This window comes from Amphiura filiformis, chromosome 13 (assembly GCF_039555335.1).
Source record: "Amphiura filiformis chromosome 13, Afil_fr2py, whole genome shotgun sequence".
In the NCBI taxonomy this organism is placed as follows: domain Eukaryota; kingdom Metazoa; phylum Echinodermata; class Ophiuroidea; order Amphilepidida; family Amphiuridae; genus Amphiura; species Amphiura filiformis.
The window spans coordinates 40688299-40714706 of record NC_092640.1 but is presented as its reverse complement, the minus strand read 5'-3'; the positions used below and the strand labels follow the sequence as shown (position 1 = coordinate 40714706).

Below are 26408 nucleotides of genomic sequence, written 5' to 3'. Positions count from 1 at the left end.
ATCTTTTGCTAAAAATTCATCTCCAAGGTGCCAAATTCAACAGGTTTTCCCCCATGATTTTTGCCAAATTTTTTCTTTGAAATTTTCACATGTAAAAACACGTTTTGAATTTTTGTAAATACCTGATAGTATTGTACATATGTCTAGTATCCCACTGATCTCTTTTGAACTTATTATGTGGTATAGCAGTTTTTGGAATTAAAAAATCAAAAAATCGATTTAAATAAAAAAATCCGATTTAAATCAAAAATCAACAACCCTGGTTCCAAGTTTGATGGATTGGGAATCACCCATATATTGTAAGTAGAGCTGCCAAAACAAGAAAAAAGTTTTCTTACTAGCTACAATGTAGGTTATCTTAGTAATATAATCTTCATATTGATACCTGATGTATATATTCTGTTCACAAGGTTTAATGTAAGCCCAAATTAACCCTAACCCCAAGCAGTTGCTTTTAGGCATTTTTGTCTGATGGTCAAATAGTAAAGTGTCATACATTTAGCAAGTTTCTTTTTGTGGCTGTCTATGAAACTTCCTATGACACTTTAATACTATATGACCATCGGACAAAGATGGCCTAAAAGCGACTGCTTGGGGTTAGGGTTAATTTGGACTTACATTAAGCCTTGTGAACGGAATACAGCAATACATTGATTAACACTATTATTCTGATATTTGGAGTTGTCATAATTAGCATAATTTTCTCTATCTATCAAATGGCCGACAAAATGGATACTATATGGTATTGTGCTATGGTGCGTGCACACTCATTATTTATCTTGAAATCTCATTAAAATATAGAACATCCACAAACAGATTATGATGAAATTTTGACATAAATGTTGCTAGTTGATGTTTGATGTATAAGGCCAAAAAAAAAAGGTTCGTCTCAAAGCTTGCGCGCGCGTTTGTAAAATCCCACGATTTGACAAAAAACAAATGCGGACATTTTTTTTTTTTCAAATTTTTTTTATAGTTTTTTCCAGAAAAAATCGGCGAAAATCAGACTTTTTTCTCAAAATACCATGAAAAAAAGTCGGGAATAAAAAAAAAAAAAAAAAAAAAAAATTGCATTTCGCATTTGTTTTTAAATTTCTTGTGAGCTTTGAGACAAACTTTTTTTTTTTTTTGGCCTAATGCATATCTACGAACCCCATCGGCGCATCTGTCTGAACTACCTTTCTGGGGTTTGCAATTTTCAATATTATTTTCTGGTTTCTAAATATAACAATGTTACCAAATTTTCAAGTGATGACTGAGGTGATTGCCATTGAAATCCATACTTTCTTATTTGTTTAAATATTCAATGTTTCAACTTGGACTTCTTATATTACATTTTGATGGTTTTCAAGTTCTACCAAATATTAAGGCTTGTTCAGAAGGTCGCAAGTAAAGTCAGCTTACTGTCAAAAGTAACTACTTTCAAAAGTATAACAGTAGTGCCAATGTAAACGCACTTACAAGTAGCTACTTGCAAGTTACTTTCAACGATTTACATGTAAGATATCTTACGAGCTACTTTCGAAAGTAAGGCCTGTGTGAACAAGACTTGCAAATAACTTGTAAGTAAGCATGACCTCCTGATGATCCAATATAATTTACCAGTGAAGGTCACACGCTTACTTGTGAGTTTGAGTTTGCTTGACAAGTAAGCCCCGTGTGGACACACTTGCAAGTAGGGTAATTTAATTACTGGATCGAAAGTAAGTACTTTCAAAAGTATGCTGCCGTCTAAACACACCTAGGGCGGTTTCTCAAGCATGGCTGGTGGTCAGGCTTCTAATATTCCTAAGCCATCATGCTCAAGTCCAATTAGTCCTATATACCAGTGCTTACAATTTCACATCATACATCACCTAGAAAGATAAATCAATAAAATGGATCCACATTGGTAGGGCTAGCCTACTGGCTTAAGAAGCTTGACCACTAGCCAAGCTTCGAGAAATTGGACCCTATGTCAGGTGGGACCACAATTGACCCTGTATATACTGCTTCTTTCTGAAAGTTCATTTGGCAGGGGACTCGGGGGGGAGGAGTTGAGGATCTTGACTGAGTGTTGATTTTGTGGCAAATATCAGAGGGTACCATTTATAGAAAAAAGGATATGAATGTTGAGGCAGATTCATTGAGTATGCTCATAGGCACCTTCTCACACAAATGTTTTCACATACACTTAATATTTCCATGTTCACTTATCCAGGTTGTGGTGATCATGAACCAGAGATACTTCTGGATCCAGACCAGGAATATCTATTAAATTCAAAGAATTACCCAGCCAATTACTTTGATTCGGCATACTGTGAATGGGCCATATATGCCCCAGCCCCGCGTGAGACTGAGTGCTATGTGTATGCAGAATTCCTGGAATTCCGTTTAGCAAGAGAAGACTACCTATATGTGAGTGGCAGCATAGAATTTGAAAATGCTCGAGATATACCAAAGATCGGATTCCACCTGATATCCTTTCCTCCCTGGCTCTGTATATTAGATTCACCAGTGATGAAAGTCAAAGTGATGTAGGTTTCAATATTCGATTGTCATCTACTTGTGAAGTTGTAGGTAAGTTGAATGATGGTTTATTGTATTATTGAATGATGGTTTATTTTATTATTAAATGATGGTTAATTGTATTGTTGAATGATGGTTTGTTTTAATGTTGAATGGTTTATTTTATTGTTGAATGATGGTGTTTTTATTAATGAAGAGCTTCGTTTCAAAACCCCTTAAATCCACTTTTGGCCATATTGAGTTATTGGCATAATATTATAGTGTGGGTAAAATACACATTTTGGTGGTTGTTAAACCTTCATACTACCTTCCCTTCGGAGTTATCGCATATTTCCGTTTGGGAAATCTTAGGAATTTCCGAAATCTGAACTTAAAATGAATATAGAATTGTTTTGTTTTAAATTTGTTGATGTATAATGGTAGCCTGGAATGTTCTTTACCTATTAAAACCAAAAGGAACTGTTTTGGGTCACTATGTTTGAAAAAATCATTTTAATTAACAAAAGGTGTAGCTTCGAAATACCCAAAAATGCCATTTTCGAATTTAATTAAAAATTCATAATTAAAAAAGTAAATGAGATATTTAAATTTTTCTTTTGATTTTCAAAGCATTAGTCAAGTTACATAATGTAGTGCAAACAAATGGGCTCAAATTTGATTGCAAAGGTGGTTTCTAGAAAAGGGTAAATTTATTTTGTTGCAAAACCCCTTACATCCACAAAAGGTGCGATATAAAATAAATAATAAAATAAATAGGAAGCCTTGAAAATTGTCCCAAACCTATTCTTTTAGTTTCTATTCATCAACACTTTATCCAATCCCAAATTGAATCAAATCGAACAAGTAATACTTGCACAATTAAAAAAAGCTGTTTTTCTCAAAAAGTCAAAAGTGGATGTAAGGGGTTTTGCAACAAAGCTCTTCATTTGTTGAATGATAGTTTATTGTATTGTTGAATGATGCTTTATTGTATTGTTGAATGATGGTTGATTGTATTGTTGAATGGTGGTTTATTGTATTGTTGAATGATGGTTTATTGTATTGTTGAATGATGCTTTATTGTATTGTTGAATGATGGTTGATTGCATTGTTGAATGATGGTTTATTGTATTGTTGAAAGATGATTGTATTGTTGAATGATGGTTGATTGTATTGTTGAATGATGGTTGATTGCATTGTTGAATGATGATTGATTGTATTGTTGAATGATGGTTTATTGCATCGTTGAATGATGGTTGATTGTATTGTTGAATGATGCTTTATTGTACTTTTGAATGATGGTTGATTGTATGGTTGAATGATGCATTATTGTATTGTTGAATGATGGTTTGTATTGTTGAATGATGGTTTGTATTGTTGAATGATGCATTATTGTATTGTTTAATGATGGTTGATTGTATTGTTGAATGATGATTGATTGTATTGTTGAATGATGGATGATTGTATTGTTGAATGATGGTTTATTGTATTGTTGAATGATGATTGATTGCATTGTTGAATGATGGTTGATTGTATTGTTGAATGATGGTTTATTGTATTGTTGAAAGATGATTGTATTGTTGAATGATGGTTGATTGTATTGTTGAACGATGGATGATTGTATTGTTGAATGATGGTTTATTGTATTGTTGAATGATGGTTTGTATTGTTGAATGATGGTTTATTGCATCGTTGAATGATGGTTGATTGTATTGTTGAATGATGGTTTGTATTGTTGAATGATGGTTTATTGCATCGTTGAATGATGGTTGATTGTATTGTTGAATGATGGTTGATTGTATTGTTGAATGATGATTGATTGTATTGTTGAATGATGGTTGATTGCATTGTTGAATGATGGTTGATTGTATTGTTGAATGATGGTTAGTATTGTTGAATGGTTTTTTGCATCGTTGAATGATGGTTGATTGTATTGTTGAATGATGCTTTATTGTACTGTTGAATGATGGTTGATTATATTGTTGAATGATGGTTTGTATTGTTGAATGATGGTTTATTGCATCGTTGAATGATGGTTGATTGTATTGTTGAATGATGCATTGTATTGTTTAATGATGGTTGATTGTATTATTGAATGATGGTTTATTGCATCGTTGAATTATGGTTGATTGTATTGTTGAATGATGGTTGATTGTATTGTTGAATGATGGTTGATTGTATTGTTGAATGATGGTTGATTGTATTGTTGAATGATGGTTGATGTATTATTGAATGGTTTATTGTATTATTGAATGATGGTTGATTGTATTGTTGAATGATGGTTGATATTTTATTGTTGAATGAATGATGGTTTATTGTATTGTTGAATGATGGTTTGTATTGTTGAATGATGGTTTATTGTATTGTTGAATGATACGTTATTGTATTGTTGAATGATGGTTTATTTTATTGTTGAATGATGGTTTATTTTATTGTTGAATGATACTTTATTGTATTATTGAATGGTTTATTGTATTATTGAATGATGGTTGATTGAATTGTTGAATGATGGTTGATTGTAATGTTGAATGATGGTTTATTGTATTGTTGAATGATGGTTGATTGTATTATTGAATGGTTTATTGTATTATTGAATGATGGTTGATTGTATTGTTGAATGATGGTTGATTGTATTGTTGAATGATGGTTGATTGTATTGTTGAATGATGGTTGATTGTAATGTTGAATGATGGTTGATTGTATTGTTGAATGGTTTATTGTATTATTGAATGATGGTTGACTGTATTGTTGAATGATGGTTGATTGTATTGTTGAATGATGGTTGATTGTATTGTTGAATGATGGTTGATTGTATTATTGAATGGTTTATTGTATTATTGAATGATGGTTTATTGTATTATTGAATGATGGTTGATTTTATTGTTGAATGATGGTGTTTTTATTTGTTGAATGATAGTTTATTGTATCGTTGAATGATGGTTTGTATTGTTGAATGATGGTTTATTGTATTGTTGAATGATGCTTTATTGTATTGTTGAATGATGGTTGATTGCATTGTTGAATGATGGTGTATTATATTGTTGAAAGATGATTGTATTGTTGAATGATGGTTGATTGTATTGTTGAATGATGGTTGATTGTATTGTTGAATGATGGTTGATTGCATTGTTGAATGATGATTGATTGTATTGTTGAATGATGGTTTATTGCATCGTTGAATGATGGTTGATTGTATTGTTGAATGATGCTTTATTGTACTGTTGAATGATGGTTGATTGTATGGTTGAATGATGCATTATTGTATTGTTGAATGATGGTTTGTATTGTTGAATGATGAATGATGGTTTGTATTGTTGAATGATGCATTGTATTGTTTAATGATGGTTTGTATTGTTGAATGATGGTTTGTATTGTTGAATGATGCATTATTGTATTGTTTAATGATGGTTGATTGTATTGTTGAATGATGATTGATTATATTGTTGAATGATGGATGATTGTATTGTTGAATGATGGTTTATTGTATTGTTGAATGATGATTGATTGCATTGTTGAATGATGGTTGATTGTATTGTTGAATGGTGGTTTATTGTATTGTTGAAAGATGATTGTATTGTTGAATGATGGTTGATTGTATTGTTGAATGATGGATGATTGTATTGTTGAATGATGGTTTATTGTATTGTTGAATGATGGTTTGTATTGTTGAATGATGGTTTATTGCATCGTTGAATGATGGTTGATTGTATTGTTGAATGATGGTTTGTATTGTTGAATGATGTTTTATTGCATCGTTGAATGATGGTTGATTGTATTGTTGAATGATGGTTGATTGTATTGTTGAATGATGATTGATTGTATTGTTGAATGATGGTTGATTGCATTGTTGAATGATGGTTGATTGTATTGTTGAATGATGGTTTGTATTGTTGAATGATGGTTTATTGCATCGTTGAATGATGGTTGATTGTATTGTTGAATGATGCTTTATTGTACTGTTGAATGATGGTTGATTGTATTGTTGAATGATGGTTTGTATTGTTGAATGATGGTTTATTGCATCGTTGAATGATGGTTTGTATTGTTGAATGATGGTTTATTGCATCGTTGAATGATGGTTGATTGTATTGTTGAATGATGCATTATATTGTTTAATGATGGTTGATTGTATTGTTGAATGATGGTTTATTGCATCGTTGAATGATGGTTGATTGTATTGTTGAATGATGGTTGATTGTATTATTGAATGGTTTATTGTATAATTGAATGATAGTTGATTGTATTGTTGAATGATGGTTGATTTTATTGTTGAATGATGGTTTATTGTATTGTTGAATGATGGTTTGTATTGTTGAATGATGGTTTATTGTATTGTTGAATGATGGTTGATTGTATTGTTGAATGATGGTTTGTATTGTTGAATGATGGTTGATTGTATTGTTGAATGATACTTTATTGTATTGTTGAATGATGGTTGATTTTATTGTTGAATGATGGTTGATTTTATTGTTGAATGATGGTTTATTTTATTGTTGAATGATACTTTATTGTATTATTGAATGGTTTATTGTATTGTTGAATGATGGTTGATTGTAATGTTGAATGATGGTTGATTGTATTGAATGATGGTTGATTGTATTATTGAATGGTTTATTGTATTATTGAATGATGGTTGATTGTATTGTTGAATGATGGTTGATTGTATTGTTGAATGATGGTTGATTGTATTGTTGAATGATGGTTGATTGTAATGTTGAATGATGGTTGATTGTATTGTTGAATGGTTTATTGTATTATTGAATGATGGTTGATTGTATTGTTGAATGATGGTTGATTGTATTGTTGAATGATGGTTGATTGTATTGTTGAATGATGGTTGATTGATGGTTTATTGTATTATTGAATGATGGTTGATTGTATTGTTGAATGATGGTTGATTGTATTGTTGAATGATGGTTGATTGTATTATTGAATGGTTTATTGTATTATTGAATGATGGTTGATTGTATTGTTGAATGATGGTTGATTTTATTGCTGAATGATGGTTTATTGTATTGTTGAATGATGGTTTATTGTATTGTTGAATGATACTTTATTGTATTGTTGAATGATGGTGATTGTATTGTTGAATGATACTTTATTGTATTGTTGAATGATGGTTGATTGTTTTATTGAATGATGGTTGATTGTTTTATTGAAGAATGGTTAATTGTATTGTTGAATGATGGTTGATTGTATTATTGAATGGTTAATTGTATTGCTGAATGATGGTTGACTGTATTATTGAATGGTATTTCAGGTATTTCATTATTTCAGGTATATTTATCAAACACTCAAATAGCAGCCAACATGGCTGAATTGCTTGGTGAATTACAATCAAATTTATAACTAGTGGCAAATGGTGGTCATAGACCACAAACCTAGCTGGGGTGTGTTGGTGTTGTGGAGGTATCTGACCCCTGCAAATGTTGTCACCAAGTTTGAGTCCCCTGCTCCTTACAGATGCCCAGAAAATGCAATTCTAAGATTTGACCCCAGATGACCTTTGACCTTACCCTACAGAATGTTTCAAATTGTTCCCCTGGTCACAAGGTTTGTTGTCACCGAGTTTGAGCCTCGTACCCCTAGATAACGCAATTCTAAGATTTGACCCCAGATGACCTTTGACCTGTCCCCTGCAAAATGTTGCAACATATTCCCCTGGTCACGAGATTTGTTGTCACCCCTTACAGATGTCCAGATATTGAAATTGTAAGATTTGACTCCAACTGACCTTTGACCTGACCCCAGCAAAATGTTCCGAAATGTTACCCTGGTTATCAAGTTTATTGTCACCGACAAATGTGTCACTTATTCTCCAATTGTTTGCAATTTTATTCCTATTTTCTATTCCTTGATTTGCAGTATTATTTTGAATGCAAAATGTTCACTGTGAATTTCATAACACATAAAGTAAATAATAAACACCTCCTTATAAAGATTTTAGCATCTTGATCTGCTAATTTGGTTGATAACAATATTTTATGTGCATGTTAAAAAAAACATTTCAGGACGGCAATTTCACAACAATGCATTATGGCAAAATCATTTTAGTTGATAGATATTGTACCTCAGAATCAGAGATGCAGCTTACAAATATTTGCTGTGGCACTGTGAGCCTTACCCATAATGCAATTGTGCAGGTTATTTTGTGTCCCATATTTTTGTTTGATTTTCTACAGATACTGATACCTGTGCTAATGGAATTGAGGTTATCCCTGCTGGTGCAACCTGTAATGGAACTGTTGAATGTAGTGACTTAAGTGATGAAATTTATTGTTGTAAGTTTATTAAATTGTTGATGCTAAGCAAGCAAAAGAATTAAAATAAAACATTAAAAACAATCTTCACAGATTTTGTGAGGGAGGAAATACAGCTATGTAACCCCCTGCACACTGCATAGTGATCCAAGTACAAATGTGCTTGTGATCATTTACATTAGTCTCTAGAAGTTGATGACTGATGCCAATGAAATTAGGTGGTTGTAAGCCAAGAACGCTTCTTTTTTTTGGTGCAAACTGCAGCACAATTTGGATGTGCAATATGGAGATAAACTGGATTACAGTAAGAGAAATTTCTTTTGAACTGTTGAACAACACCAAAACTTACTCAATATTAACGGTTTCACCAATCATGGTCGATAGGCAGTCAAGAGAGATCATACATGCGACATAGGTAGTGAGCCCCTCATCTCTGTTCATGACGTTGGGTCCTCATCTTCTGATACTACTTTATTAATTAGGAGATATAGATTCCATAAATAAATGTATTACATGAAGGAATATTATATTGTATTGAGATTAAAGATGCAAGAGTAATCCTTAGTATATGAAACAGTTGTTCATCCATTGATGTGTTTTAAAACTATATATGATCCTTTCCTGACTAAAAAAAAACACCCTCTACAGTCAGGATATGTCCAACCGGAAGTAACGATCAACAATCATCATTCTGATGATGTGATGATGCCTATCGACCATGATAGGTGAAACCTTCAAAAGTGAGGAAAAGTTCTAATTTGTTCAAAAGAATTCTTTTACTGTATATCAACAAACCTAATGAATCTATTTTGTAAACTGGATTACATAACACCATGTAATTTCCATTTTTATGAAAAATTGGGCATGTGGTAATTTTAGGTTTTCTTCAAAAGTTGACTACCATGTCCGTGAAATGTAGTGTTTATATAAGCTAAGAATGTCCTCTTTCCTTGATTTAAGTTGCAAAAAAATATGTCATTGCAAACTGAAGATAACCACAGTTACGTTTTTTTTACTCATTCAGGCAGGGCGGGGGTTATTTGATCAAGAGTATATTAACAAATTAACAAGATTACAGAATTGCCCACAACAATTTGCATGTAAATATGTATGTTACATATGCTGTACATGAAGAGGTCAGGTGCAAAATATGATATCGCTATGTGATATCAAAATAAATAAAAAAAATATAGTTTATTTATTTCACATTAACTTGGTATATAATTTCTTTTGGAATGTACATAACAGGTGTAGTCAATATAAAACTACAAAACAAAAAACAACAACAAAAAGTGAAAAGCATTGCATAATAAAACTAAAAAATTAGTAAAAGGTACTACAACTAAAGATAAACTTAAAATAAAGAAGGATACTATAAAAAACAAAACATATCATAGTTAAAACAATTGAAGTAAAAGTATTTGATGGTGTATTAACATTACATTAAGGTGTTCGAAGTGCATACATGTAGCTGCAATAATATATTTATTAAACAAGATCATAATCTTAAGCACCCAAAAATCATGATCGTATAAGAAAGTACATGATTTCTTTTATATTCATCAAATCATATTTGATATTTTCAGCACCATGTGAAACAATTCCAGTGGAGGAGTGCCTTAACTCTCTTCCCTATAACCGGACATTTTATCCTGATTCTCCGGCTAACTCATTAGAAGAAGCTGTCGTGCTCTATGAATCCTATCAACTAGAGATTGAAAGCTGTTCTGAGGATGCCATCAAAATGCTGTGTGCAATTGTGTTTCCACCTTGTCCACATGATGCTGATGGGGAGAGGATGTGTCAGAGTTTCTGTCTAGAAACTACTGATACTTGTCCAGCTCTATCTGAATTAATAGATTGTGAAGATTTGCCTGTTGGTGAAGACGATTTCTGTGCAGTTGTGGAAGGAGGTATAAATATCTGCCTTTGAAATGGCATGCCAAAAATGGCTTGCCTCCTTGTGTTCCATAAGTCCTTAAAGCCATGTGATTTGCTCAAATTTCTACTTTTTGCACTATTGTTATGGCCGTTGGTGTATATAAATGTCCTGTGAGAGACTAAGCCTGAAGTGCTTTAATTACAGTCAAATTTAACATTTATAATAAAACTGGGTATCCCAGGTTTTATTCTGAGCTCACCGATCGAGTGTCGAATAAATACATCGCCTGCTTGTGTATATTGAATCTTTGAATCAGTGACATACCGTATAAACTGTATGCACATCACTATTCATAGTACATCTTGTTTGTACATCCCATCAGCTGCATGTACCTCCGCCAATCATGATAAATAATACGATTGGCAGATTATACACGCATTGTAGGCGCTGTACGTCGACTTGACGCATAAACTGTATATCGCTACTCGTCTTATACGTCTTGTTTGAATCCCATCAGCTGCGTGAAGCTCCTGATAATCATGATAATAATAATCGGTGTGCTAAATACACGCATTGTAGGCGCTGGAATGAAATACCAATTTTCTTTGGTTTACCTCATTTGTTTGGCTCGAAATTAAAAGGGTACAATGCGATCAGTAGCTATCAGTGAAAACTAACATTTAAATAGGAATCAATTTTTCAGTATGCAAATCACACATTATTGCTTTAACCCCCTTGGAAAAAATGATCACCACCGCCCTTTGCACAGGCCACACGTTTGTGAGATCATATATCAAAACTTTATGGTCTGGGTTTGCAAGATTTTGCAAGATGAATCTGTTTTAAAAAACAGATTCATAAATTAATTAAGCAAAAAAATGTCTCTCTCTAGCATTTAAAATTTTTTATAGTTTGCTTGTGTTATTTTTAAAAATTTTTTCAATGTAGGTGTAAAATTTTAATAACCTTGCATGTTATTTATACCTTGACAGATATCTTTGAAACTGGTTTCTGCGGTACCCGTCCTGCATTCGATCCACATATTCGTATAGTAGGAGGAGGAGAAGCGCCCCCTGGATCATGGCTCTGGATCGGTTCATTGGAAAGATTTGCTGACCATTTTTGTGGATGTACATTGCTCAACAAGGAATGGGCAGTTACTGCAGCCCACTGTGTGTAAGTATACAAATATGGCCACATTATATTGCTTATAATAGAAGGCCTCCTTCAACTCCCAACTTGTGACCACAGAAATGGCTTGACTGTAATCTAGAGTCAAAAGTTTTCCGTTTTACGGAAAATGGAAGAAAATCACGGAATCGGAGGTACAACACGGAAAATGACATTTTTGTATGATGTGACAAAAATTGTTAAAAGATAAGAGAAATAAATGTTAAGAACAATCATGAGTTGTTTATGTCAATTTTTATGATAAAAATACTGTTTAATAATACCAAAATCAAGGTATATTACCCAGGCATGAACCCCCTATATCCCTACAAACATCGTAATAGTCGGCCTATTATCGTAAGAATATTCCAATCCGAGCATGTTGATCGCGATATTGAACACTTTATTGTGACATTAATATCATTGTTTATACATTTTAAGCTTTATTCATGACATGGATTTACAAAATTTACAACACGGATTACAACACGGAAAATGGATTTTAGAAAACGGTAAACTTCGGACTCTAGTGTAATCCCCATAGGAAAATACAAAATTTGAAATTTGGTCACCAGAAATTTCAGGTTGAAAGTCAGAAAGTGTCAAATGGTATACCTTGATACAGAAGTTATCATACACTTATAGTATATAAAATAATATAGCTTAATCACATGTAGGCCTAGGCATGTATCTGACAAGCTTGTTGAATGGCCTAAGGAGGACACAATGGTTATATGGGTAGAGACCCCAGCTTTAGGACAGCGCAGTACCCCACAGACCCCTGAATTTGACCAAAACAGCGCACTGAAAGACCCTTAATTTCAGCTCTAAAAGACCCTAAATTGATCTAATGCAAGCCATTTTATGAGGACAGAAAATTTTGGAGTTATAAATTAGAGAGTTGACAGAAAATTTTAGGATAGGAGTTAATGCTTGGTTTGTTGTTTAAGGGTGCATTTCCCATTATTGGTGGTCTTTTGGATTGTCATGAAACATGGTAGAAGTAAGCGCGAAAAAAGTCATAGATTGTCTTGAAACTTTGCTTGATGTGATCACAATTAAGCGCCTACAATTTAAAGACATCAAGGTCATAATGTGGTCAATTGAGCATTTCCATGAAACGTGGTGGATGTGATCACAATTAGGCGCCAAACATATTCAAGGTCATGTCAAGGTCATCTGAGGTCTGCTGTTGGATTGTTGGACGGTAATGAAATTTGGTGGGTGTCATCATCTTTCAGCGGGGAAAATTTTCCAAGGTTATCTGAGGTCAACTGAATATTGATTGTTGTATCAACCGACTACATTTTCATTGATTTTGAGGCCAATTCATGACCGTTTTCAACCAAATTTTCGCATTACCGCCTCAGTATATTCTTCAATCTCCCGTATGAATTTGGTGACATTTGGATCGAAACTGATAGAGCCTTTGAATAACTCACATACATAGTCACATACAACATTTCCCTATTTATAGTAAGATTCTGATTTAAATAAATTTAGCACACATTTTAAGAGTAAATTTGTATTTGTATTTCTTAGTATATCCTTGGTGGTCTTTACCAATAAATACCCATATGTCCCATCCGGTTATGAAACTTATCATGAAACTAAATTATGAAACTTGATCTTCAGCCGTGGCATTGTCTTTTTAATGACATTTCTTGTTTCAAATAAAATCTCTTCTGTAAAATGGATCGCTGTGCTGAAAAATGTTGCATGTACTTGCTTTTTTGTACAGTAATTTATTGTACCGTTAAGGTACCGTCAATGATGGTCACAGAATTTGGAAAAATTGTTTTTTCCTACAGACATGGTTGACCCCTCATTTTATAAGTTAATTAATAATCACTCTCTAAACAAAACAATTTCAATGTGAAATATCCTACTTGAAAATTTGATGATCATACCTAACAAAATACAACGTGGATGATCTGAGGGGAAGTACAAACATGCACTCCTGTTTTTCTGCATACCTAATGCACTCTGCAGTACTGGATAGTTTGATTTTGGTAGTGAGGGTTTTTCGGGCAAATTGATTTTTGGATTTTTAGCTTTGTTGGTTTTTTTTTTTTTTTTGGCTTTAAAAATGATATATAATCTTTTCTACTGATAAATTTTTCTCACCTTCAGAGAAAGTGGTTCTACATTTGGATTAACGGCTAGGTTTGGTGTTCTCAAGCAAAGTGAAAACCTTCCATACGAGCAAGAAAGGAATGTGACTAGAGTGATAATTCATCCCGCATATACCTATTTTGATGACCGAAATGACATAGCACTTTTGCAATTGGAAAGTCCTGTTGAATTCTCTGACTATGTTAGACCAGCATGTGTGGCTACTGATTTAAATGAACTTTCTACATATACAAATTGCATGGCAGCTGGTTGGGGACGAACGCTTGAAGGTAATTGGTGTTTGTATTGTGGAGTCTTTTGAGTTCTAGATATTCCTGGTTCAGGAGAAGGAACAATGTGGGTGTTTTTTACTGTACAAAAGAATACCGAACCTAATTTTGGAAAATTAAGAGAATTTGTTTCTTTCACAAATTTTGCCATCCGGAATAAATATTTAAATAGTTTCTTCACTTATAAACTGTTTTATAACATGAATGAAGTCATACTTCTATTTTTAACTTGAATTAATACCTTTACAGGTGATTATTATTATTATGGACCAGACGGTCTCCAGCAAGTGAGTGTACCACTGATATCATCAGAACACTGCAGAAGCGCTGATTTCAATTATGGTTCTAGAATTACAGATGAAATGATCTGTGCTGGCATTGTAGGAAATGATACATGTCAGGTATGTATATGTCTCTAGCTGCAGTCATTTTAGGTCGTCCAGAGGAAAAAGACCTTATGGCATCACAAGTTGTGTGTCGGGGTGTGTGTCCTTCGGTCGGGGTGTCCGTCGGGGTGTGGGGGTGTGTGTGTCAACAATTGTGTCAGGCTTTTGGTTAAAATTTGGTCTCATATGAACAGTTAAAATCCTGTTTCAATCAAACTTGGTTCATAGCTGCATTATGGGTACTATTATGTATAGGTGATATCCAAGGTCACACACTGAGGTCAGAGGTCATTTGAGGTCAACTTGTAAAATAGGCTGAAAATGAAAAAAAAAATCTATCTTTGGACGACCTGTCTGGTACCGCCGTCCCTATTTTAATTGTCATGATTGGAGAAAAGGATGATGTGAGCTTGGTGTATTTGCCATGTCATTAAGTAATTATATGATGCAACTCTATTTTTTGTGTGTGTGTGAATATAGACCTGCAAACAAGGACGCACACCTGAAAATGTGTTTCCAAATTTTGAATTATATTGCTCCAGTGGTTTTGAGACTGTCCCTGTTTTGATATGAGAAGCAAAAACATGTATACCAATGTACCGGTATAGTACCGGGTGTCCCAAAAGTTCCCTAACATTGTGAATTTGCCATAACTTGCGTTGGGTTAATAGTGTTGTTACAAAAATTGCACAGTATGTAGATAATTCTTTTAGAAATGTTATGATTCTATGTGGTCATGACCCTTTGGCATGAAATTAATGGATATCTACCGTACCGTAAAACCCACTTTTATAAACGCAAAATAAGTCTCGTCATTTGAGACGTGATCACAATATAACGTGTTATCATTTTAAAATATGTTTTGTTTAATTTGGCTGTGTTTGTTTGATTGTTTGTTTGTTTGTTTTCAATGCGTAATCTTCATTTTCTGTAATATCTGGGTTTTATATGGAAACTACTTAAGATCTTTTCTGAGGATTCGATGAACAGTTGTACGCGGTACGTTGTTCTCCATTGAAAGTCGACGTACTGATCACCTTGGGCTTTTCGCCACCGCTCTTCGTATGACATCAATGTTTGTAGCCTATCTTCCTGTTCTTCCACGTCCTGCCCGAAGTAGATCATGAACAGATCCAGTTGATAGGAATTTCAGCACTAGTTGCTGGATTGTATTTACATTAAACTGTTCCCTAAATATTGCTTCAGTGAGTTTGTCCGACTTTGTCTCGGCAAAGAACCATACGACCTGAATCCGTTGATCTATAGGAAATTCATCTTCACATCAACTGTTTTAAAGTAAAGTTTAATATTGTCAATATATCCTAATTATAATCTAAAACAGCAGTCACGCTTACGCTAAGCCATGTAATCCATTAATGTTCATACCTAAATGTAGCGTGCTTGCAGTGAGTGAACCAACTCTATTGTTCAGGGAAGCACATCATTCATGTTCTTGAACAAAGAACACATGAGCTTGCTTTTGTGGGTTTGATACACACATATGTACAGTCGCACAGTAAGGTCAAAGGGTCATCAATAATGCTGTTTTTGGTATCAGAATAATTCTAAAAGATCAATCTAGATGAATATGTTCTCCATTTTGGTATGAAGTAGGAAATATTTGAGATATATGTCCAATTCACAATCTTAAGTTACTTTTGGGATATGCTGTACATACACTTCTGGTGTGGTTACCACGTACAGTTCACCACATTTTTGTTCACACCATGTCTAATCGAAACATACCGTGGGTGTTAAATAGTTTTTACTGGGGTAATGAGAATAATATGAGCTGATACTAAAATTGATGAGGAATAATGGGAATGAGGCGGTCAATAGGGTCAAGGACCTTTAAAGGTACCATAAAAAATATATATAATTATCTGTGAATTATCGACATAGGATTCTCAAGGTCAATACTTTGATTGTAAATTATTCTTTTCCAGGAGTGGTCCATTGATATTTTGTTCATTTGAAATTACTAGAACACCTTGCTTTAATTTTGCATGGGGTGAAAAATATGATTTGGTTTCTTAGGCTGTTAATGTATATCTAGTATGCAATGCTTTTAGACAAAAAAAAAACTTGTTTGTTTTCTGTAGGCTGTGTACTTTTTGTGTTTGGTAGCAAGTTGACCACATTTATTTGAGAAATCTAGAAAAAAATATATTTTCATATATATTTTTCTCCTACATTTTTGTTTACAAGGAATATGAAATCATTAAATCCTACGAAAATCATAATTTTTTTAATATCTAACATACTCTGCACTGATCTGACATTTTATTTGTGAATTGAAGAATGTTGCCATAAATCCCAACTCAAAAAATAAGAATTTGAAGAACTCATTTTGCATTTGATTTTCAGGCCACCCATTTTTTTATCCCAATATAATGTCAGTTTCCTAGATCTGTAGGTAGGAGTGTTTTCAGCTGATGTCAGATTATTAGCAGACTATGATCAAAAGTAGACCTACCAACTGTCCCTCATTTTGAGGGATTGTCCCTCATTTGGGGTTTTCCAAAGTAAAAAAGAGGGACATGCAGTTACGCTTTCTGAAAATTTCAGTGATTTCAAATTTAATTGTAAGAACAGCAGAAAATGATGCAAATTAAACTTTAAAATATTTTAGACTTGCAAAACCTTCCTGAATTCTGAAAGTATTGCACACCTCAAGTCTTTGAATTTGTTGGTACCTGGTTTGTGTACATGTACATGTACAAGGTTTTGGCCTCAATGTCCCTCTTTCTGACTTCAGTAGGTTGGCAGGTCTGCAAATGTCAGCAGAACGTACATGATTACAGTCTTTATTCAGTGTGGTGAATTAATTTCAACTATATTTACACCCTTTAAGCCTATCCTATATTTATTTGGTCCGTTTCCTCTAACACTGTTTGTGATGTATCTTTGGTTTAACAGGGTGATAGCGGTGGTCCTCTTGTTTGTGAAGATGGCAATGGTTTATGGCATCTTGTTGGGATAACCAGCTGGGGTTATGGATGTGCTGTAGACAGACAGCCAGGGGTCTATGCAAGAGTAGCATGGCTTCAATACTTTATACAGGACACTATTACTGGAGGCAGTAAGTTCACAGAAACAACTAAATGTTGTACATTAAAAAAATCAATTCAATCTCCCAGTATATTATTTGAGTTTACCGGAGCTTTCCATTTTGCAGAATTTATGATCTCAGAGTAGCGCAGTTCATTATTTGTAACACAAATATAAGAAAAATGTGATATGTGCCATTGCATCCTAATAATGTGATCATTTTTACTAAATCTGCAGATAAATACCTCAACTATGCAATGTATTTAACCATTTTATTCATTGCCATGCTAGTTGCCTAGCTGTTTTAGTAGTGCCAGTGTTTGTATTGTGTTGTTTAATGTGAAAATTTGTGGTATTTTGTGTGTGTGTGGGGGGGTCAACTTCAATTGCAACATCGAATGATGAAAATTTTCATCATTTGGCCGGTTCGTAGCATAATCATGTCGTAATTGGTGATGAAAAGTAGCTTTGTTGTTGTATCATGTTTACTTATAAATGAATATATGAATACAAAACCCACCCAAGTCCATACTTTGGCCAAATTGAGTTAAGCATGGGAAATTGTTGCTATACATAGGCCTGTTATATATATGAAAGAACAACTCAAATTCATCCTGTGTCTATTGAGCATGTGAAAAATAGCATATATGAAAGAACCACCCAAGTCCAGGATTTGATTCTTGAAACACATTGATTGAAATCCAGTACATTATTGTAGTCCACTTGTAACACATTCATTGCTAGAGAGTGACTTTGGAAAAAAAAAGGGCTTAATCAAGGAAAGTGTGTGGTTTATATTACATGGCAGTATGCTTATCAACATTATACATACATGTGTGCTTTATTTTGTATTATCTTACTAGTGGTAATCTCATTCCAACATTGTTGCCTTTGTATATGATTTAAAAAACCACCCAAGTCCAGCATTTAAAATGAACCCCACGAAGTTCCTGAAATGCTAATCGTCATACCTAATACAGTTTAACCCACTCATTTGCACGTAAAATTTTCCATATTGACCAGGTAAATCTAACTGAAGGAATTAAAACGATACACAGGTTTTTTTCTCAAAATCACTTCCCATGGACTTTGGTGGGTTTTGAAATCATGTATTCAAATGGACTTAGTAATTGCTGTGGCGTGTGACTGTGTATAACCAGAAGTGATTATGACACAATAAAGAGGTGCTGATCATGTGAACGCTCTCATCGCTCATTTATTACAATTGTTTCATAATCAGGAAATAATGACACAATGACAAAAAAATGCTAGTGAGGACTGGGTCTTAAACACACATTGCCATTCCAAAGACATGATTTTGTTTATTTTCTGATTTAGAAAATCATTGATAGAGCCTTTTTAGGGCTGTCAACTTTTTGGAATTGCTTAGCGTGAGACAGAGGCGTACCGGAATTTACCGACTCCAATGTTCATTTTGTACCATGATTATTTGAGCCACGGCAACAAATTATTCATGACTATGCGTGAGATTTTACTCATTTTCCAGCTTTTTGCGTGATATTTACTACCTAGGCGTGAGATTATACTACCTTGGTGTGAGACCGTGCGAAAGTGTCCCAATGCGTGAGACTCACAGCCAATGCGTGAGAGTTGACAGCCCTGCCCTTTTAATGCTGAGCAATGTATTGTTTTAAAATGGTCATCTACCTCATAATATTCTAGCTATAGTTTTGTACATTTGTACATTTATAGCCAGCTCTGTAAACAATAAAATAAAAAAAAAAAAGTTTTGACAAAATATTGCTTTTCTTTGCCTAATGACGCATTTATTATATGTCCTCTTTACAGCTGGATTATGTAGACCGGATCAATTTCAATGTGCAGATGGAACATGCACACCAAGTTGCTGGGATCAATGTGACTTTGTAACACAGTGTGCAGATGGTAGCGATGAACTGGATTGTGACTGTAAGTTTATTATTTGAGCTTGTATTATAAGTTTATTTAATTATAGACCCTAGTATGCATTAAAGTGGAATGGTAGTATAGACCCTATCGAATACTACGCCACTCGTCATTGAAATACAATTCTGTCCACCATAAGGTACCACAGGGCAATTCGCACGTTAATACAATAAAACATGTGATAGGTATGAATGGTTTTGGAATCGAACTAGACACCTGTCCCTCTGTCACTTAAAACTTAGAACCAACGTGGCTGCCATTTCAATTGTTATACCGTTCCGCTTGAGTTTATTCGATACGGTCTATAGTCCATACATGCCTTCCTTGAAGCAGTAAGATTAAATCAAATTTTGTGATTTTCTCAAAAAATGCTAATTTTCCTTTCTGAAAATATATACTTATATACTCGAATGTAAGTTCATACGTGCTGGTGATAAACAATTTCTAAAAGTTTAAACAAAAGGGCAAGTCCATCACAACATAGGACTTCTTCCGTTGAAGATGAGTTTGTCACGCATTGAAAATTCAAGGTTGAATTTTTGTGCTGAAAGTCAGTTTAAAATTTTAGAAATGTGTTTATATACTTATCATCATTACATTTACCGGGAAAAGCATGTTAACCGCGTGGGTTTAAAGGTCATCAGAGGTCAAAGGTCAAAATTTCAAACTTTGTCCGATCGGGCTCAAACTTGGTGGGTGGAATCCTTGATACAAGGGAAATATATGCGCGAAATGAAATCGAGGTCAACAGAGGTCAAATGTCATTACGGAGGGGTCAAATTTCAAACTTTGTCCAATCGGGCTCAAACTTGGTGGGTAGAAACCTTCGTATGAGGGGAGCATGAAAAACATATGGATGTCATCCGAGGTTAAAGGTCAAAGGTCATGAATTTCAAACTTTGTCCTATCGGGCTCAAACTTGGTGGGTGGAATCCTTGATATGAGGGAAATATATGCGCAAAATAAAATTGAGGTCAACCAAGGTCAAAGTTCATCTAGGGTCAAAATTTCAAACTTTGCCCATTCTGGCTAAAAGTATTCTTTATATCACGGGAGCATGAACAAAATCAAACCGAGGTCAAAGGTCATATGGGGTCAAATGTTAGAGTATGCCCATTTGGGCTTGAACATGGTAAAAAGAATCATTGATATGTCAGGAACATGTCATAAAGTCAAAAAGGGTCATCAGGGGTCAAGCAGTATCTCTATCATGCAGCTGGTGCCCTAATAGCTACATGGCCATTACAGCTGCAGGTGCACTAGTACTACTAAAATAATAGCCGTTAGATGTGTGTGTGTCTGTGTGTCTGTCTGTCCGGCTATGCGTTTTGCCACGTTTCGACGCATGGTTCCGATATTTCAGACATATAATGGGTACCAGGTGGGCGCTGTTTACTGGGTAGTGTTGAAGGTCATCGGAGGTCAAGGTCAAAGGTCAAAATTACAAACTTTGTCCGATCGGGCCCAAACTTGGTGGCTGGGATCCTTGATACGAGGGGAATATATGCCCGAAATAAAATCGAGGTCAAAGGTCATTACGGAGGGGTCAAATTTCAAACTTTGTCCAATCGGGCTCAAACTTGGTGGGTGAAACCTTCGTATGAGGGGAGCATGAAAACATTATATCGAGGTCATCCGAGGTTAAAGGTCAAAGGTCATGGATTTCAAACTTTGTCCTATCGGGCTCAAACTTAGTGGGTGGAATCCTTGATATGAGGGAAATATATGCGCAAAATACAATTGAGGGCAACCAAGGTCAAAGATCATCCAGGGTCAATATTTCAAACTTCGCCCATTCTGGCTAAAAGTATTCTTTATATCACGGGAGCATGAACAAAATCAAATCGAGGTCAAAGGTCATATGGGATCAAATGTTAGAGTATGCCCATTTGAACATGGTAAAAAGAATCATTGATATGTCAGGAACATGTCATAAAGTCAAAAAGGGTTATCAGGGGTCAAGCAGTATCTCTATCATGCAGCTGGTGCCCTAATAGCTACATGGCCATTGCAGGTGCACTAGTACTAATAAAATAATAAGCGGTCTCTATCTGTCTATCTATCTATCTGTCTGTCTGTCCGGCTATGTGTTCCGCCGCGCTTTGACGCATCGAGCCAAAATTTTGGATATGGATAGGTAACGGGAAAAGCATGTTGACCGGGTGGTTTTCGAAGGGCCCCCTCGAGCTCAAAGGTCATCTAAGGGGAAAAAACACCCCAACTGGATAGCAAAAGCAGCAGCAAGTGGATACAAATATGTGTACTGGGCAACTCTGGACATGTTTCATCCAGCTTTTGGCTATTTGCCCAATTTGAAATGCACTGTAATGTCTACCCAGAATGCATTGCTGCAAATGATTTTGAAATTTCAAACGTTGTCCAATCGGACCCAAACTTGCTGAAAATGATTTAAGCCCATACCCCAATAAGCGCCCATACCCCAATAAGCGCCCATACCCCAATAAGCGCCCATAAGCGCCCATACCCCAATAAGCGCCTATACCCAATAAGCGCCCATACCCCAATTAGCGCCCATACCCCAATAAGTGCCCATACCCCAATAAGTGCCCATACCCAATAAGCGCCCATACCCCAATAAGCGCCTATACCCAATAAGCGCCCATACCCCAATTAGCGCCCATACCCCAATAAGCGCCCATACCCCAATAAGTGCCCATACCCAATAAGCGCCCATACCCAATAAGCGCCCATACCCAATAAGCGCCCATACCCAATAAGCGCCTACATACCCCAAAAAGCACCCACATACCCCAATAAGCGCCCACATACCCCAATAAGCGCCCACATACCCCAATAAGCACCCACATACCCCAATAATAGCTAAAGGGCCATTACAGCTACAGGCCCACATGTTATAAACTCAAAAGGGTCATCAGGGGTCAAGCAGTATCTCTATCATCCACCTGGTGCCCTAATAGCTACAGGGCCATTACAGCTGCAGGTGCACTAGTAAGATAAAAAAGTATAAACTTCCCACTTCATGATATGAATGATTCAACATGAGCAAAAAAAATTCAAACATGACAATTAAAAGTGTTCATTGTTCATTTTCGTTTCATGCAATATTTTCATTTTGCAGATTGTGGAATTGAGCCTATTATAACTTTACCTGATAATGGCATGGTATTCAACCTAACATCAAAAAACTACCCATCCAATTACATCACAAGTTATGAGAGAGACCTCATCTGCCAGTGGTTTGTAAGTACCTCATCTGGTCCCGGCGAATTTCAGGGGTTTGAAGTTGTAACTGGAAGCAGCATTTACATCCACTTTGTGGATTTCTCCATAGATACATATGGTGCTTACTTATATTTTGGACGTGATGAAGCAAATTGGAGAGAAGTGGCACTAACAGGAAGTAGTCTGCCACTTGATATGATATCGCCTAATGGAACTGATATGATAGTCATCACTTTTGAGGTTCGCAGTTATGCTTATCCTCAGAGAGGATTTTACATGCAGCTATCTGAATATACTAACTAATGACACAGGTGAGTGGAAGTGTACAACATCCTTCTTATTTGTCAAACAAGTATGCAACATTAGCATACTACAGGGTGAGTTCAACCTTTTAGCTTTTAAAACATATTATAAATGATATATCCATTAGTGTCCTTTTGTGAAAAAATCAAGAAATTAGCAGTTGCTGTTTTGTTTTTATGGCACATTTTATAGTGATACCCAATTTTCATGTTTGTCCAAGAGACATCTAAAATTTGAATATCAGCCCACTCTGTGTAAGGTATATTTGAAACAACTGACATTTTCTTATTCTCATTGGCATTGAAATGAAATATAGCATCCAAAGTGTTATTGCCCTTGATCTTGTTTGAGAAGAAGAAACAATTATTTGTTGTTATTTTCATTTTACCTTGACTTTAATTAACCCTAACACCCAAAAATCTTACAAAATCTTACGATGAAAAATTCTGCGCATGCATGAATCCCAGGGTCTGCGATGACGCAATCAGCCTAAGTGTTATATGCGCACGGAATTGCTGGCCGGGCAGCAAAATTCTGCGCATGCATGAATCCCAGGGTCTGCGATGGCGCTTAATCAGCCTAAGTGTTATATCGCGCACGGAATTGCTGGCTGGGCAGCAATAACCCGATGTAGCTACCGTCCGTGATCGTGTGGTTGGCATGCGAGGGGTCAAAGGTTCGAATCCCAGGGGTGCCAAGTCAAAAATTCTTCTTCTCCTTGACTTTTTCGGATCTTCTTTGACTTCCGATCCCAAAAAGCAGGGTCCAGTGTTAGGGTTAACTAAGATGTATTTTTCCAGATTAGAGCCTATGTTAACCCTAACACCCAAAAATCTTACGATGAAAAATTCTGCGCATGCATGAATCCCAGGGTCTGCGATGACGCACTCACCCTAAGTGTTATATGCGCACGGGCCGGGCAGCAATAACCCGTGTAGCTACCGGTCCGTGATCGTGTGGTTGGCATGCGCGGGGTCAAAGGTTCGAATCCCGGGGGTGCCAAGTCAAAAATTCTTCTTCTCCTTGACTTTTTCGGATCTTCTTTGACTTCCGATCCCAAAAAGCAGGGTCCAGTGTTAGGGTTAAAGATGTTTATTCTCTATCAAAAACATACAAATTTGTAGCCGGGCTTTTCAAAAGAAATTAAAATAATGCAGAAAATCAACCTTATTTAAAGTCAGTTTCAGAGCTGGTGCCTTTATTGTGCATTGTGTGCACTCACTCAAAAACATGGTACCTCATGGACAATGAAATTGGGTATCGCAGCAAAAGGACTCATAAAAATTAAACGGTAGTCGCGATTCACTTTTTTACCCAGAAGGTGACTATTGAGTGCGGCATTTATAGAAACTTTCAATAATGGTAAAGTTCAACTTGGTTCTTACATAAATATCGATTCTTTGCTCTATTACACTTTTTTTTGACTCGCCCTGTAAAACATCAAGAATTGATAAAGCACTATTTTATTTAGATCACCGTGCTAACAACAAAAATACATTGTAGGTAACAAAACTACGCAGGTAGATCACTCCACTTTGACACCTGCTACTTCAAATGCTTTGTCATACATAGTGTCCAGATTTTACTTAATGGGCAGATATCAGAATTTCAGTAGACTATATGATGAAAGGCCTGGAGTTTTAAATGTCTCACACATATTGCTCCTGAGTATCTTTCTTCAAATTTTACTTTCACTCATTCTACACATTCCAAATGTTCAAGGGGTCAATCTCAAGACAGTTTGGTTGTTCCAATATGGAAAACCTCTTCTGGAAAGAAAACTTTCCTTTAAGTTTACAGATCTTGAGTTGCTTGGAACAAGCTTCCTCCCAATCTTCGTATCAATTTTAATTAAATGAGTTTGGATAAATTTTAAAGTGCAATTGGTCTGTAAGTTTTGTATAATAATTAGAGCTAAACATTATTGGATTTTGTTTTGTGTGATGTTTGGTTCTTTTGTTTTGTGCAATATGTATTTCTTCTATTGTTATTATCATGTTCATGTATATATACACTCCTCAAAGGAGTTATAATCAGCATTTTGAAAACATTGGATATGATGATAATATTATTGATAATTGTGCTTGATCTTTCATTACATCACTTGCTCCCTAAGCTGCAGACAAAATTCACTCATTACAAATATCCGCCATCAACCACATCGTGAGGGGAGGGAGGAAAATGGAGGCCAAAATTTTGATTTTGAAGGAAGTTTTCAAACGTCATTACAGTCAAGGTCAAGTCACATATTGGGGTGGGATGGTGTATGTGACATGTGTGTGGGTCTATACGTCACATTAGTGGGTATAAGATGCCCCCAATATATCCCCGCGGTGGGGAAAGTCATTAATGTAACCGCACAAAAGATGACCACCCAACCCCTTCCTCGTTTCTTTGAGGGTAGGGGTCTTAATCGTGATCATTAAATGGCACAGAACGACAAAACATAATAGAGTATTCATTCATGCATTATGTTGCAGTATTAAGGGAGCTCAAATATGACCCCTACTCTCAGATATGTGAGGATGGGCGGAGATCAGCTTTTGTGCGGTTACATTAATGACTTCTCCACCCCCGGGGAAACATTGAGGGCATCTTATACCCACTAATGTGACGTATGGACCCAAACACACTTCACATACACAAACCCATCTCAATATGTGCTTTGAACTTGATGTTTGAAAAATGGCTTCAAAACCGAAATTTTAGTCTCCATTTTCCCCCTCCCATCAAGATGTGGGTAATAGCGGATATTTGTAATGAGTGAATTTTGTTTACAACTTAGGGAACAAGTTATTTAATGAAAGATCAAGCACAATTATCAATAATATTATCATATCCAATGTTTTCAAAAATGCTGATTATATTCAACTGATCCTTTAATTCCTTTGAGGAGTGTATTTACATTTATATATAAAATCAGGTCTTCCAGGGAGACCAGTACATTTGTATTGATGGAATTTCCTGAATAATAAACGAATAATAAAAAAATAAAAAAATAGCACTGGAAAGTATTCCTTAAGTTTGATACTAGTGAATGACAGGTAAATTTCAGTGTGAATCCTGTGAATGGCTGGTGAGAATGACATATTACTGTGATCAATGAAATGTTAATTGGTGAAGTTGCAATATAAAAACTGTTCTTTTTAACCTCTTCAGATTATATATTCTGTGACAATGGATGGGAGATTTTGGGTAGTGAGGATTTGATATGTGATGGCATATTTCATTGTAGTGATAGGAGTGATGAACCAATGGATTGTTGTAAGTATAGAGGCAAAAGCCTCCTAAAGTGTCAAGAAAAAAAAATCCTTTTACACACCAAGTACACACT

General features: G+C 35.2%; 2 protein-coding genes and 1 long non-coding RNA gene across 3 annotated transcripts in view; all 3 read left to right on the top strand.

Moving 5' to 3' along the window:
* Positions 1-2453: 2453 nt before the first annotated feature.
* LOC140168361 (uncharacterized) lies at positions 2454-10447 on the top strand. Its single transcript, XR_011861198.1, has 3 exons — positions 2454-2559; positions 8670-8768; positions 10334-10447. It is a non-coding gene; the product is annotated as an uncharacterized lncRNA (long non-coding RNA).
* A 44-nt stretch (positions 10448-10491) lies between these two features.
* Positions 10492-23074, top strand: LOC140167664 (chymotrypsinogen B-like). The gene is made up of 7 exons (XM_072190962.1): positions 10492-10660; positions 11622-11805; positions 13933-14204; positions 14454-14605; positions 17510-17672; positions 19451-19570; positions 22668-23074. Exons 1-7 carry the CDS (start codon positions 10492-10494, stop codon positions 23072-23074), a joined length of 1467 nt encoding a protein of 488 aa, XP_072047063.1.
* Positions 23075-25440: 2366 nt separating this feature from the next.
* Positions 25441-26408, top strand: part of LOC140167663 (uncharacterized) — a 57207-nt gene continuing 56239 nt past the window's right edge. The window contains 2 exon segments of the mRNA XM_072190961.1: positions 25441-25474; positions 26234-26338. Coding sequence (XP_072047062.1) covers positions 25441-25474; positions 26234-26338 — 139 coding nt within the window.

Bases quoted from the DNA above. Each gene is read 5' to 3' on its own strand.
- LOC140167664 (XM_072190962.1), top strand. From the start codon at position 10,492: ATGCTGTGTGCAATTGTGTTTCCACCTTGTCCACATGATGCTGATGGG. The intron at 11,806-13,932 runs GTAAGTATACAA...TCTCACCTTCAG, and splicing joins GTTACTGCAGCCCACTGTGT to AGAAAGTGGTTCTACATTTG. The intron at 14,606-17,509 runs GTATGTATATGT...TTGGTTTAACAG, and splicing joins TAGGAAATGATACATGTCAG to GGTGATAGCGGTGGTCCTCT.